This window comes from Ambystoma mexicanum, chromosome 6p, assembly GCF_040938575.1.
Source record: "Ambystoma mexicanum isolate Mex_15411 chromosome 6p, UKY_AmexF1_1, whole genome shotgun sequence".
NCBI classification, from domain to species: Eukaryota; Metazoa; Chordata; class Amphibia; order Caudata; family Ambystomatidae; genus Ambystoma; species Ambystoma mexicanum.
Window position 1 is genome coordinate 1,088,248,198 of NC_090935.1, and position 16,129 is coordinate 1,088,264,326.

At 43.7% G+C, this 16,129-nt stretch overlaps 1 protein-coding gene across 13 annotated transcripts in view; it reads left to right on the forward strand.

Moving 5' to 3' along the window:
• CDC14B (cell division cycle 14B) overlaps positions 1–16,129 on the forward strand; it is a 1,298,523-nt gene that overhangs the window by 1,091,449 nt on the left and 190,945 nt on the right. The window contains exon 13 of one of the 13 annotated variants that reach the window (XM_069625688.1): positions 7,626–7,761. The exons of the other annotated variants lie outside the window; for them this stretch is intronic. Within the exon in view, the coding sequence (XP_069481789.1) occupies positions 7,626–7,737 (112 nt within the window). The 3' untranslated portion in view covers positions 7,738–7,761. Of the gene's footprint in view, positions 1–7,625; positions 7,762–16,129 lie in introns of those variants that run through there. 13 annotated transcript variants of the gene reach the window in all.

The following is a 16,129-nucleotide window of genomic DNA, read 5'->3' on the forward strand; positions in this document are numbered from 1 at the left end:
CATGGACGGAATGGAAGAAAAGGGTAGGAAAACCGAATTGGAGGACTAAAAGGCATATATTTCTGAAAAGTAGACAAAATTCCAAGTTTAGGAAGGAGTGTTTTACGTAGGTCAGGCAACAACTAGGTAGGGGGAAAAGCGGGAAAATGACTGAAAAAAAAGGTGTGTTGGACATAGTTGGCTTGGTACAGCAATGGCTTCCATGAATTTTGAGAAAAGCAATGCTCTGCTACATTCCTCCGACTCTTGCAGTTAGGAAAGCACACATTTTTTGTAGTGTTTTACAAAATAAGCAATACCACAAGCCAAACACTGAGCCATGGTACACAGGAATTTTATGCTCACGGCCTGAACAGACGCACTTAGCATGTGTAAATCGGGAAAACCAATGTGGTGAGGAACGGCAAGCATCCATTTTTTGAAAGAGCACAGGCAGACCTTTTCAAGGGTAGGTTACAAAAGCGTATGGTGCCTAAAGCAGCGACTAAATGTAGGTCACATTTGGGAAAAGAAAGGGTTGTGTGACAAAGGGTCAAAACGTTATGAAAACCACACAAACACAACAAATGTTATACCTTCCTACGTTCCCACAGGTGTCCCGATCAAAACGGTACCTCACATGTGTGGGTGCACCTACCTGGGCGCCAAGGGGAAAGCCTAAAACAGAGGTAACCCCAAGTCTGTTTCGACACCTGAATTTTACCATTTCTCCAGACAAGCACAACATACAGATATGGGCCTCGGGTGTCCAAGCCACCAAGGAAAACGGGAAACACCATGCATTTCGAAAAGAGGACACCCGTGGGAATCCGCAGAGGTATGATTTGCGCAAATCGGCCCAGAATTTATTATCAAGAAACCCTGGCAAAGTCTCAAATGTACCGAAAAAAACCACATTTTTCACTTTGTCGGGGGTTCTGGGTAAAACATTCTGGTCCGCTTTGCGCAAGTTGGACCTCTGTGGATTCCTACTGGTGCCCTCTTTTCAGAAATGCATGGGGTTCCCAGTTTTCCTTGGTGGCTTGGACACTCAAATCTGTAGGTTATCTCCCCAAACCCTTTTGTGGTTATCAGTGGGTTAGCCTTTTCCCTTTGCGGCTAGATTGGTGAACCCACACATGTGAGGTACCGTTTTCGCTGGGACACCTGTGGGAACACGGGAAGGTATGACATCTGTTGTTGGCGGCATGTTTCGGTGGTTGAGCAGAGTGAAATGTCTGGAAATTGTGTTTTTTACCCCTAAATTTGGAATTTGCCGGGGGTTCTGGGTAGTAGAATCTGGGCCGCTTCGCGCAAGTCAGACCTCTGTGCATTCCCACGGGGGCCACCACCATTTCATGGGGGCAAAAAAAATTCCAGGCCCCCCACCCTCCATCCCCGTTCTATTTATTTATTTTTCTTTTTCTTTTTGCCCCCCTTCCTTGGGGGCAGATGATCAGCCATCTGCCCCCAGGGTTGTGCACATATGTGCCCCCATGCTTTGGGGGTCATGGGGGGAGAGGGCTGCTTACTTGAAGCAACCCCCCCTCCCCCACGTCACAAACCTTTCCATTGTGGTCCAGTGGGTTGCTGGTCACGGATCGAGCATGATGCGCTGATCCGTGACCAGCAATGCGTCATATACGTGGTGTCCTTGGAAAGGGGACACCAAGGACACCACTTTTTCCTATATCCCTGGTGGCCTAGTGCCCCCTCCCCCCATCCCTCGAATTTCTTACATGTTATTTTTCATTTTCACCCCTGGGGGCAGTGATCTGCCCCCAGGGGGTCTCCAGCGCTGTGGCACCATGCTTTGGGGCCACGGGGGAAGGGGGCCGCTTACCTAGTAAGCAGCCCCCTCCTCCCCTGCGTCACAAACAGATCTCTATTGATCCAGTGACATTACTGCCCACAGATCGCGCGCCCTGCGCTCCATCCGTGAGCAGCAATGCCACACAATGTGTATTGTTGGAAAGGGGAGAATCTTTACGCACGCCGACGTGAAACTGAAGGTAATCCAGCCCCTGGCAGTGAGGGGGAGGTCCCTAGCCCGGAGGTTGGCTTGCAGTTTTGTGCGATCGCACAAAACAGAGTGCCTGAAAGGACGAGCTATCTCGTCCTTGGCAACAGGGAGGGAATCCCAAGGACGAGGTAGCTCGTCCTTGACACTAATGAGGTTAAAGGAGGACCCTAAAGGTCCCCAGAAACACTGCCCATTAGGAGGTGCGTGCTGCAGTAGTATGATAGATATTTTATTTTTATCGCACCCATACACAAGTGTTTAAGAGCGCGACGAGGCAATGGATGGGAAAGAAGGGAGGACAAAACAACTATCTTACTAGGCCCAGTGACTTTGAGAATGTGCAGGGGGGGCGAAGGGGGAAAGTGCGAGGGGCAGGCGGGGGAGTGGAAAGTGCTGAAACACGAGATAGAACAGGTAGTGCGGCCAGCAGGTGGTAAGTGCATGAATAAGTTGTAGAAAACAGGTGTCTAATAAGTGCTGGAAGGGGACCGTAGGGTTGCAGATAAAGACCCAAGTGCAGGTGTTGCCTGTAGGCAGTGCAGGTGTGTGGCTGGGATCTGGGCCCGAAATCAGAGGGTAACCAGGTGCCCGGTGCCAAAGCAGCCGGATTAGCAGGGGAGAGGAAGAGTGAAGGCAGAAGCAAAGAGGAAGGTCTTGAGGTGCTTCTGGAACCAAGGATAGTTCTCCTCAAGTTTCATAGAGGCAGGGAGGCTGTTACAGAGGTAGGCCCGAGCAGAGGAAAGGGATCTACCCCCAACTCGTTGCATGGAAAACCGACTGAGCCTAATGGAGTAAAACACAAATGCCTTTAAGAGCTGTAGAGCAGACAGACTCCATAGTATGGGTAGATACGGAGCCCACAAGAATGAACGAGTGGAAAATGGCTCCACTCATTCAGGATTGAAAGAAAAAGGTCCAGAGGTCTCACTAGGAGAGGGGATAAAACACAAAAATGATTAATCAAGGCTTATGTTGGGGAGATTTTTCTACCACGCTGCTTACTTGTAAGGGACTGTTAGCTCTCTTTTTGACAGGGTGCATTTGACCCACCCTATGGTTAGTGGTTGTACAGCACTCAACAGTGCACTGTACACACACTTCTTCAAAAGTAGTGGAAGGGGATAAGACGAAGGGCTGATAAGAATAGAGGTAATGATGCCTTGCTTGAGGGTGTTTAGTTATTTCCATCCGTTGACTGCCCGTGTCCATCCTAATCCCCCTGGCCATTTCCACCCACTGCCTGCCCCAAACACATCCACCTGAGATATTTGTGATTGTTCTATAAAGCAGTAACATCAAACCTTGGCCTGCCAATGTTATTTAGAAGTTTTCTGATGAGTTAATGACTTGTAGCTATAAATGGGCTACGGCTATATTAAAAAATATCTGCCTTCAACCACCTGTTTGATAGCTTGAAGCCCTATTAAAAACAAAGATTGACAGAGCCAACACTTCTGGCTTGGTGCAAAGGTATTAGATGGGCATTGCTATCCTGTGTCCAGGTAATCACAATTTTCCAGTTATTGACATCTTATGTCCAACGTGTTAAGCCATAAGGAGGACTCGGGCTAGAGGACATACATTTCAAGTAACTTTATTCAACTTAAAAGACTAACGCCTCACTAACACCTTTGCTAAAGGGGAGTTCTTATTAAATTAAACTAAGGTGGTCGTCAATAGTAAAAAGAAAAATAGTCCTCTGTCCAAACCTTTCCACTAAGATGGCCCTATAGCTTGAGACATAAATAAAACAAAATTAGGTAGAGTGCCCTGCACTCAGTTTTGGGTGCTAGATTATTCCTCCGCTGTTGTAGGAATATCTCCTGGTTCTGGATTCCACAGTTTAACAGTTCTACTTATTTCACAGTTCCTGCCAGTTTAGCAAAGCTCCTCAAGTTTCCCAGAGTTCAACAACAAAAAGACTTAAGTTACAGAAAAAACAAAATGCCCAAAGTTCTTTAGAATGGAGGGATATTTCCCGTATCCCTTCCCACCACGTGTATCTCGCCCCCACATTTTTTCTGGGCTCCCCTCATGTCTGTTCTTTGCTTTCTTTATTGGGCCTCTCGGGCTCCCTTAGGTTTCTTTGTCCAATGCATCATCCCTCTCTTCTACTTGAGGTTCTCTCTGCTCTTGTTGGTGTTTGTGACCCTTCTGGAGATTTATTCTCCTTGAGCTTCTCAGGCTTTCATACCCCTTCTCTTTCTCTTGTTCATTCTTTCGCTCTGCGTCTGTGACTTGGACGTTCGAACAGCTATGACCTCTCCCAGATGCAGTCTAGAGGGGGCCTCCTTTCTTCATTTATGCAGGGTAATACTTGTTTCCCCATTACTAATCTCACTCCTTTCGTTCTCAGAATTGTGTTTAAAATGCATGCATTCATTTGATTGTAACTCGAGCATAGCTCCATATAGTGTTTGCCATTTAAGCTGCCATTTGCAATAGGTAACTGTGGTTAAGATGAATAATGTAGTCCCTTTCATATAGTGTCTTCCACTTTGATGTTTGAGGTTTGAAACGCCTTGGAATGTTTTCTGCTTCGGATGGAGTTCAGACACTGTAACATTAACACCCACACAATATTAAAATAAATGTTCATTTCCCTCCTGCTTCCCAGTGACATAGTTTACTGCATGAAGCTAATCGGAAGTGACTGCATCATTTGTTTGTACACTGAGCAAGAACAAAAATTCCTCATAGGTTAACATGTTAAAAGTCAAGATGATTGTTGTGACAGGTAATTTCTTCTGCAACATAACGCCAAATTGTAATCAGCGTAAAATAGACTGCCATTTTGGGTATCGTTAATAGTTTTTCCTTCTTGTGAACCATGAATCTTAACAAAGCCTCCATATCAAGTCCATATTTATTTAGTGGTTGTTTATTGCACACTCTAGCAAACTGCTGATCGGTTCGAGCATGGGAGCAAGATGAACAGACGTGAAAGGATCGAAAGAGTGGGATGGTAAAATGGTAGGATTGAAGATTGTGCAAGTGGAAGGGAGACTGTGAAAGAGGAAGGGAGACAGTTGGATGTTAAGAGGGAATAGATGAGCAATGAAGGACCTCTTAAACAATAGTTATTTGCATCAGTTTGGGAAGGCAAGGAGTTCCAGAGGGTGGGAGCTTAAACCCCAAAATGATAGAAACCCAAGTGATGGTTAAGAGGACAGGGTCAAATCTGTGAGGAAATGTCAGTTTGTGGTTATTCATGTTTCCTTAGCTAAGAGGGATTGTAGGCCAGGTAGAGAATTTGATCCTGGGAGATGCAGGTAGCTAGTGTAGTCGAGCGAGCGCTGGCTAGGTGTAATCATGCGGTACAAGAATTCTAGCCAGGCAAGAAGCAAGCTCAAGATGCCATCTTAGCCATTACAATGATTATGGAAGGCTATATGGTTGACTGCCTTGAATGCTGCGGACAGAATAGGAAGTATCAGTTAGAGGGTGGGTTAACTGACATCAAGTTACACGTGGAGACCGTCTCTAATGTCTGGGAGGTCTCACTCAGTTCCATGCTAGGGTCTAAACCCTGATTGACTGCTTCAAGGAAGTTATCCCTTGCAAACCATCTTTGCAATTGTTTTACAGCCAATGTCTCCGTAACTTGCACTGATGCACGGGAGACAGAAAATGGGATGGTAGCTAGGAGGTAATGCAATGTCAAGTATAGTCTTGCAAAGCAGAGTAAGGCTTGTGCTTCCGTTGGTGCAGGAAACAACCCCCCACAAAATCACATGTTCATGATTTAGGAACTGGCCTATAAGGATGGAGATGGGCAAGGGTCTGATGGGTGCTCCAGAAAATAAATGTGAAGTTTTGTAGAATTTAATTTCTTCAGTAGGAAAGGTCTAAAATTGGAGAGCTTGCTTTTAGGGAGAGGAGAGAAGTTGGGGAAAGTCCAAAGAGAAAATTAGATTTTAGTTTTGAGTTTTTAAATCTTTGCAGAGAAGAAATGGTGTAACTGATTGCGCATGTCTTAAGAAGGGGTCATGATGTCACACATGGCTGCTTTGGGTTTGATAAGGTTGTGATAAATCTTGAAAAGAGCTGCTGTGGTGGCCACATTGTCTTTGGCTTGAGAGAAAAAGGCCTGAATTGCCCTCTCTGAACGCAACAAGCCACTTTGTTAGCTTATGAATCCAATTTTTTTCTGCGTCATTTCAGCCAACCGCATTCTCCTCTGAGATTGGTAAGATCATTAGAGAGCCACTTGAGAAATTAGTTGGAGGCTTTAGGAGCTTAGGTCTGGGTAGGCAAAGTGGTTGAACTTTAGTAAATGAGACGTGCGTCTACAAGAATTCTTTTGACTTTAACTCACAAAGTTGGGTTGGCAGAGCAAAGGCATTGGACAATGATATGTAAGCTTTTGCACCAATGGTACTTTATAGTTGTCTGCCTTGGTAATGTGGGTTTGTGGGAATGAATTTATGGAAATGTAAGTAGATCAGAACATGGTAAGATCAACAGGTCAGTGTTGTGGCGAAATTATTGACAAACCATAAGGTGAAGATTAGGTTTGACCTTTGGAAAGGGGTGGTAAGAGTAGTTTAGGTGTCAAGAATATTGAGCCATGTCCAATTCGTAAGCCCATATGTTAAAGTCACCTGCAAGAATGACTTGTTAATCATTCGAGGGAATTCTTTAAGGTGTGCACGGATGTTGGCAGTGCAGCATGGTGCTCTTTTAGATGGTCTGTGGATGAGGTTGATAAAGAGAAGGGGTCTTTGGGTTTAAGAGGCTTCTGGGGGGGCAGTATGTTCAAATAGTGAGAAGATTCTCAGCCATCAAGTGTTGTTGAAGGAAGGAAGGAAGGGAGCATTGATAGCAACTCACCTGTCACTTTTGGCTCTTCTATTTTTGTAGAGAATGGCAGAGTGTTCTAGGGCTAGGCAGTTTATGGACCAGATTTTGTAGTTCGGGGTTCATGTTTGCATGATAACGATAATGTCGAGACCATTTGTATTGCTTATGTCAACAATGAATACAGATTTATTGGCGACCTGTCAGGAACCTAGTGTGTGCTTTATTTTTTATTTTCTTATTTTATACATCAACCCAGTCCTGTTAAGTTAACAACTTTTGTGCTGCCATTTTTCTCAGGTTTGCCTTTTTTCCCCTTTTACATCTCATTTGCTCTCGTTTGCATTATTTCCAATTGGATAACATGGTGGTTTTGACTTTGCTTTCCAGTAGTAAGTGTATTGGGTCCTCAATTCTACTTTTAAAGATTTTTATCTTCTTGTATGTTTTGGGGAGGATGTTAGGGTTTGGGTATCTATTTAGAAAAAAAATTGTTCTTTAGTTGGACAAGGGAGATCCTTTTCTGAGGGAAGGATATTCCATTTTTGTTATCAAACTTGTAGATCGTTATTACCAGCAATTGTCTGCTGAGATTTTTGTCTACGTAAAATGTCACCTGAATGTGTTCTGTTTGACTGTTTTTGTGTGAAATAGTTACAAAGACTATTTAGCATGTTTTGCTAAAGAAACTGGCTTGCATGGCGTGATTTTGGATGGGCTCTACCTTATTCAGCCAACCAGTTGGCTTAAATTTATGTGTCTTACATTTTCTCCTTCCGGCTGCCATTTGCCTTTTGTTTATATTTTTCCCCTACTTTTTTAGATGGCTCCTAGCTATGCTGGTTTCTACACTGTGTAGCATTGCACTTTGGTGGATTGTTTGTGACTCCCCTCTGCCCATCCTGCTCTTCTTTCTGGATGGTTTAAGAGAATAGTCACCATCAGGACCCTGGTAAATTGTCACTGTAAGTGTCCCATTCCATTTCTCTACTATGCTTTGCTTTGTGTCAAGTGTTTTCATACTTTCTTATTGCATGTTCCTGAAGCTTTCCTATCTGGCACTTCATTTAAATGCCTTTTTGATTCTCTGGGGTATTCATGTTTTTGTGTCGCTGCTTCTTGCATTTGACAAAGAATGCTCTTTCTTCCCTGTCTTGTCTGCAACCCATTGCTTGTTTCAAAGTGTCCTTAGTGTGTACTTTAGAATCTTCTAGGTGTTAAAGTAAGATCTACATCTAAGGGTAAGGCCCTTGAGCATGTGATACCATTTCCCATTCTTGACTGAGAATTTTATTTTGAAGGATTGTTTTTATTTGAAATCCATTTGAGTGGATTGCTTCTAGTTTGCAGATGCTATTGCCACTGTAAGAAAATGCAGTCTTTCGTTTTATGTTTTGTATTGTGCAAATAAGCATGGGTACCCGAGCACTAGTGATTGTGGGATTCAATTACAGTTAAAGATGGTAACAAGTAAGTCAAATGAACCAGATCCAGGTGTTATTCCTCATCCGGTTCTCTTCTTGATGCAGATTGTTGTGCGTGTGACACACACATATTAGCCCATGTATAGAGAAACATTAATCACCAGATGATGATTGAAGTCTCTGTTATTGCTACATTCTCTTTAAAAACAAATTAGCCGAATAGAAATGTGAAATTCGACCCTAAATGAAAGCTCTTCTAAGTCCAGTCATTCCTTCCTCCAGATTCATGTGAAATCTGTTTGCAATTGAAAGAGGTGGAGAACTTCTGCACATACCAGCTTCTTTTGGCCCATGATCAAGGGGATGTCTTAGTTTTTCATTCCTTCACTATAACCGCAACTGTGCTCCACAACTGCTGTTCTGGCATTCTATTTTTGTACGGCTTCAAGAGGTGCTATTCATGCTCATTTTTAGTTTTCAGAAGATAACGCACACAGCCATCGGCAAGGGGTTGCGTAACCCTTGCCTGAAGGCCATTTTGTGACTCTGACCTATGGTAGAGGTCATTAAAAAGCTACGCTCCTTTATCTTCGATGCTCAACCTCCACAATCGACAGGAAAAAAGTATGATCTTTGCTTTACTCCCTTGAATTGGTAGATTTGTTAAGGCATAGGTCGATGACCAGACATTTGGAGTCCCAAGTCATGCAAGTCTGCTAATGCAATAATTAATATGTTAATAATTAGTACTGGTTCAATGAAACGGTAGCAGCAAGCTTACACTCAATTCCCCTTAATATTAAGAAGCCAGGCAATGGGCAGATTACAGACCTTAACAATCTCCCCCTGCAAAAGGCTTGAAACATGGGGTTGTCAGTACCAATGAATTCCACTTGCTCAGAATTTCAAACTTCGTCCCCTGGGTAGCCAGCTCCTTCTCATATATTGGCTGCCCCCTTTCCTCCAGACTCATGGTATTTAGCAATTACATTAGAAGCAAGGTTGTGCAGTTTTCGCAAAGCAGAGGAATAGGCCCTGTGCCCTGTGACACATGCACTTGCTTCCATACCGCGGTCCCTTTTCTATGCTGAACCAGATCAGACATTTGTCGCAGACCTGCAACAGGTGACTTTTCAATGGAAGAGAGTACCTTTCAGTCTAGTTTACCGGCCGCCTTCATTTTAGGTTTTTATTTTTTGTGGCCATTTTTTTTATCTGTGGACAGGCTTTGAAGGAAAGTAGGGCTATCCTGCACAATTCTCATACCGTATTCCTCATAGTCTGCCTCCATTACCATTGTGTCTGCTATCCATGCCCTACCTTTACCTTTTGTGACTTGTTGGTTTGGGCCATCAAGAACTGGCATTGCTTTCAAATGTGGTCTTCAGGAACCCAGGCCCTTTGGTATTTAAGGACACAATGTTGCTGGAAAGAAGACATGTAAACTGCCTTTTTTACACCCGCAAGACCCTGGCACTTGTTTTTCACAAATGAACCACTGTCAGTGATTTCTTCTCAAGCTCACACAGAAGTGTTGCATAGGCCGAAGGGTACTCCAAATCCCGAGGTGAAGTCCTACGCCTAAGCCCTTAAAGGCTTTTTTTTCGAGATGTGCCCCCTAGGTCTAGACAACTGATTCCGGACTTTGTGTGAAGGGCTTCAGGGCATCCCACCAAATGGGGTGGGGTTCTGTTTGTGCTTCACAAGCCAGGGATCATCATAGCCATGGAAACTTTAACCCACATCAAGAAACTTGTCTATGCACCTGGTGGGTGTGGAAAGCTCCCCGGAAGTTTCCCTAAGTAGGCTTACTCTTTCTCTGCCTCCCATACAAGTGGAAACTCCACAGACAGGTTGCAAACCTAATTTTCAAGTGATGGGGTTATCTCTCAATTATTATTACCCTTTTGCAAATCAGTAGATTTCAAAGTGCAATCTCTGCATCATGGATATCGAAGTGCTACCCCACCTCCCTACAACGCTCCACATCTATATATATTTTTTTTTATAAAGCTCATGGATAAAATGCATTTACTTGTTTCCTCCTCTAGACTCTCATCCCTAAATTCAGGCCGAGCACAGGATGTTGGGTGCTACTTGTACCCATCCAGCCTAGCCCCAGGTCTGGATCTTTGATATTCTCTAGTTTTTAACTGCCAGGCTTTTCCAGGATTTGCAGAGCCCCGTCATGGTAACTCCAGAGCGGGAGCTGACGTTGCACCCCCGTTCTCATTTCTTGAGCTTGGCAGCTTTGTACCTCAAGAGTTAGACGTCTGACATTTGGGGTTATCAACGACAATCTCAAGCAACTACAAGTGGCTAGAAAGCTGTTGCCCAGACTTCATTACAGAAATTAATGGCTCAGGTTCAGGGTTGAGAGGGTCTCCTCCCCCTTGTCTCCATTCCTTGCATTCAATGCTGTCATTTGACCCATTTTGTTGCCATAGGCATCCAGGTGGAACCCTATAGGTGCTTCCCTGCTACGATTGGGCACATAGAGGACTACGAGGGCAGATGTATTTTAGTTGCATGACTCGGTGGGCAAGCATCTGTTTACGAAACTGATATTCCTACACTCTGCAATGAGGAGACCCCACTGTAAGTGGGATTTTAGCGTCAGGCCATTTGAGCCTACAGCTGAGTGCAAAATGAAACTACTCACCAGAAAGGCAGTGTTCTTCAGTCTCGTCATCACATTAGCATATCGAATAAGCCAACTCCATGCTTTATTTGCTTGGGAGCCGTACACTGTGTTTCACATGGTCAAGGGGTCCTGAAGAACTATCCCTAATTTCTGCTGAATATTTTGCGATTTCATCATAAACTGAGAAATCTTTGTCATATTGCGAAGTAGAAAGGATAATGCATCACCTGGATTTAAGGTGGTGTCTGAAATTCTGCATCAACAGGACGACCTCCTGCAAATACCTTTTTGTGAGGCATAGTGGTCCTTCTCCCAGAAAGCTGAGCTTCCAAGGGCCTCTGCTCTGTTGTGTAGCCGCTTGCATAATGTATGCATATAGTATTCAGAAGATGTACGTATGTATGCAATTCATAATACCCAAGCATAGCTGTAAAACAAAGCGCTGTACAAAGGGGGAGCACTAGAGTGGTTTGAAGTAGCTTTCAGGGATAGCTTAGGAGCTGGGATGGGTAGAGGGATGGAGGTTTGCCCTCCAGAGGTAGTGGAATTGGAATGAGTGCAGTGTACCAGGATTGACTTTTGTTTGGAACTTCAGGAAGGAACTTAAGTGTAGGGTGGAGATGGGACAGTCTTGTTCCATAGACAGTGAGGTCTAGAGCAGAAAAAGGCCAGTTTTTTGTTGGTTCCCCCTGTTGCGGTTTTGTTTCCAGCCTCGTGCTGATGTGGGTTTGGGTAATGTGCTAACCTCAGTGGATGCTGAGTTTCTCAGCCAAATAGAATGGTGTTTCCGTTGTGACTGCTTTGTTAGTGATTTAAGCATTTTTTAACATGTGTGGTTGAAGAGGTGCTCTGGGGGTGATGTGGTCACATTTGCTCATTCTTGTGACTAGGTATATACTACATTGAGCTGGCTGGCTTTCAGAGGGCCCATAGTGGCATGGGGTACTCCTGCAAGTAGGGCGTTGCCACAGTCTAGGTGGGAGATGACCAGGGTTTGGGCAACTGTTCTGAAACCTGGGTTAGGATGTGTTTCAGTGAAGCGCAAGCTGGCACTATCCTGATTGGGTCTTCTTGGCAATGTGTGTTTTGAATGCACCCAAGACAGCGATTCAAGCACATGGTGTAAGGGCAGAGAAAGGACCTGCAGCATTCCAATGACATGGTCGCGCCTAGAAACACTTGTGTACAGGCGTGTTATAAATGACATATCATGTTCCCCAAATTGTAACTTTCAGAGCCTCTACTTGGGCTACATCACTTGCTTTCTTAAAGCATTACTCCCTGGGCACTGGCTCCAAGTTATGGCTGAGTAGAGCAGTTGCTGCCATCCTTTGTAAAAATGCTTGCAGGTGTTCGTAGTCTATGCCTGGAGTCTGAAGGAATAACCACTAAGTTACTCAATGTAATGACTCTTACAATGGTAGTCTGTGTCTCCTTTTCTGTATGAACCCACCAGTGCACCCCACCACCATTTGCTATTTTTTGGCATGGAGGCACTATGCAAATGCAAGTTAACATAACAAGGAGAGTAGGAATGAAGTATGCGAGCCAGTGCTTAGGTGAAGCCATTTCTGTGCAGGGCTTCCATTGCTTTTTGTCCGCTTTGCGTGAAATTCACAGTTCTCTACACAATGGGTGAGGATAATCCGATTCCCTTTAGAAAAGGGGATTTGGCCTACGTTTACAAGAGTCACTATGGTAAATAAATTGTACTTTTTCTGTCTACATCTGTAGATCGTGTTCAAACTGTCATGGAGCACTCTGTGCCAATATATTTACACCCTTCATACAATTCAAGGATACCACAATGTCGAGCTCGCTGTATGAAGATGGCGATGCAAGAGTGCCATCTTCAGTGATTGGAGTTTGAATCCTTAAAGTTGCTATCCATTTGCTGCTCTGGGACACCCCGGATGCATACAATTTTCCTCCATTAAAGTACGTTTAGCTTATATTGCACATTACAAAATGTCATCTTCCTAAGTTCCTTCTTCACAATACTGGTGTGAATTCTATTTTTATTGTCTGGACTCAAAGGCATATACCACATTGGGGATATAATTTGCTTTTTTCAGAATTGAATATTTTGTTGGCTAAATTAATGGGCTGTTCGTTTGAGCTAGAAAACAGTACTTATATTTGTTATACCTTTTTTTATAGCTTTTACATCCACATGGAGAGTATGCAAAATCCAGGCACTTGGCGTTCGTAGGTTCTATAGAGTTTTATCATAACAGTAGTAATCCTTCTACTGCATTCAAAATTGCTTCCCAAAGTTTTTTTCTTGATTTTCACAAAACCAAACCGTTTTTTTCCCCAATTCCTCTTTAGCTGAGGTATTCTAACACACAGTAGATGTGAGAAGGGCCCTCCTGTAAAACTAAGTAACATAGAAAGTCCAAACAGCTATTCAGTTCAGTTGTGAATTCTTGTTTACCAGCTTCTAGCCAATCCATGTCGACATGAAACTCTTGCGACTGAACATGTTATCTGAAAGCTAAACGTTTTCTCATAGATAAACCATGAGTCCATTCCATGAGAAAAGAAACTGCTACTTTTTTGGAGGAATGGCATTATATATAATTCAGTTGAATAGCCATGTTTGCTTGCTATTTGGAAATTAGATTTCTATACATTTTTGTAAGTGTTTCGGGGTCACTCGGAGATGGAGCAGTTCAGTGCTTATGAATTTAAATAAGACATCTATGAGGGAGAACACGCGCGTGTTATGGTCACTTTCTTGCAGCAGTAGTATGAGGTTTTGCAAGGGCATGATTTTAAGCTCTGACTTACATTTATTTTGTGTTTAAACATTCTATGCATATGTTGCTCTTACACCTGTTTTCAACTTGAGCTACTGATCATTGTTTTGTCACATTTAATACAGTAGCTTCATGGTATGGCCAATTGCTTGAATAACTCTAGTCATATGTGTTATATGATAGAGACGTATTTGATTGTTAGTTTCTATGTAAACAGTCAACAGAAAACAAATCTAATCTCCACTACAACTAGTCATTTTTTTTTTAAAATTACAGCACAAAAGCATAAGTGTACTATACCATTCTAAGTGGAAGTGTAATTGCACTCGTTCGCTTCACACTATTATCAGGTCGGGCCTCGGAGCTCTTTAGAAACTGATAACACATCCACCCTTCGAAGACAGGAGTAGACGTTTCATGACAAGAAATAATGATAGAAATGTAAACATGTCCTTATTTATGTTCCTAAAATCCCTCAACAGGCAACCGAATGGATCTAACAGCAAGTAGATTCCCAGATATCCTACTTTTTCTAGCAGTAGAAAAGCTTTTGGCCACAGGGAATTCATAAAGCAGGTGTAAAAGGCAGCATGCTCGTAGCTTCACTTATTCTAATCTGCGCATGATCCCACATTGAAAGACTTGATTCTGACCAGAGTGATGTATGTGAGTATTTGAACTTGGGCCAGCCTGTGCCTTGAAGGAAATCTTTAAGAAAAGGCTTGTATCCACTACCTGTCAGTAAACCGCCTTTAGAGATCTCTCTTCCACCTCATCTGAATATGGGACTCATCCAATTCAGGGGCATCCTGCGCCATCTGGTACATAGTGGAGACGTTTTTTCTAGAGGCCGAGGTATTCAAAGTGTGCCGTACATGGGGTTATGAGGTGCTTCAAGAGGCAAACCTTCATAGTGAGATTTAAATGACATCTCTCTATGATGATATTGCAGCAGTTTGGCAGAGCTACCACCCACCCCACATGCAACACACCTTGCAAGTGAGAATGGAACCCTTAGGAAAAGTATTAATGAGGTGCTGATTACCCTAATGGAGGCGACAGAACTAAGAGAGAGTACTCTGAACCACAAAACGATTTCAGAAGTGCATGGAGTATCATTGTCATCACTATAGCTTGGGCGTGGCCATCCACCTTTCCCAAAGGGAGAGAAAGTGGCAGGATCAATTCCCGCTCAATGGGTTTGTTTGGAAAAGGAGTTTTGAAAGGACCCCAGCGAACTGCAAACTGAGCCTGCATTTCCAGAAAAGCTTGTTCCAGATTTTTTGTTGCCATTAGTTCAACGATGGTTGAACCATGGTAGTGCAGCTTATGCCAGCACCCCTCAGTGCAATGTTAGATGCAATGTTAGATGGATAAGGATAGGAAGTAACATACAGATAAATTACACACAGGCCAAACAGTGATATTCTGAAATGAATAAAGGAGTTTAGGAAAGACTATAATTTCAGCTGAAGAGATATTACAGACAACAGATAGAGCTATGCATCACCATCTCTTAACTTCAGCATCAGGCCACTGAAGTAAGTGTTGTGGTTGAGTTTGACAAGTCCAACCTCACTCCTCCATACTCACCGTTAGATTTGTGATCACATCCTCTGCCAACTCTACCATCAGCCAACCAGCCAGCCTGCCTGCCTCCTTACATGTTGAAAGAGCATTGCTAGAGGCCCTTCTATCGCAGAGATGTGTGAAAACGACCAGATAAGCAGCCACATATCACCCAAAATGGCACCTTCACCATTTCTATGCTGATGACACCCAGATTGTTCTTTTTTTCTTCTTTCACTCCTGACATCCACCTTAATCTTTCTTCCTGCTTCACTGCTATCAAAAACTGGATGTCATCCCACTTTCTCTCCCTCAACACTGATAAGACTGAAGTCTTATTCTTTCCCTCCAAAACGCTTCCCCCTCCATCTCCTTTTATTCTCTTTCCCCCTACTAATCTCCCCATCTCTGCATCTGCCCGCAATCTAGGCCACCACTTCGACTCCACCCTCTCCTTTACCCACCACATTTCTCTTACCTCCCGTGCCTGTCGCTACCACCTCTTCAATGTTCGTAAAATCTGTTCCTCCCTCACCTTCCATGCCACTAAACTCTTAATCTCTTCCCTCCTCTTCTGTATTGCTCTACTCTCCACTTTGACCTCCCTGCCTCTCATCTTGCTCCCCTCAAATCCCTCTATCACTCTGCTATCCGTACCCTTTGCCTTCTCTCTCATCACGATTCCATTTCCTCTTCGCTATCTTATCTTGGCTGGCTTCCCTTTCACTCTCCACTTAAATTTAACTTCCTCTGTCTTGTCTTTAAATCTCTTCATGATCTTGCCCCCCTATCTTTCCTCTCGTTCTACGCTCCCTCTCGCCCCCTCCGTTCTGCTGATCTCTTCCTACTCACTGTTCCTCCGACTCCTTGTGCCTCTTCTCGTTTCCAATCCTTTCAGCTCCTTGCCCCCCTACACTTGAACTCTCTA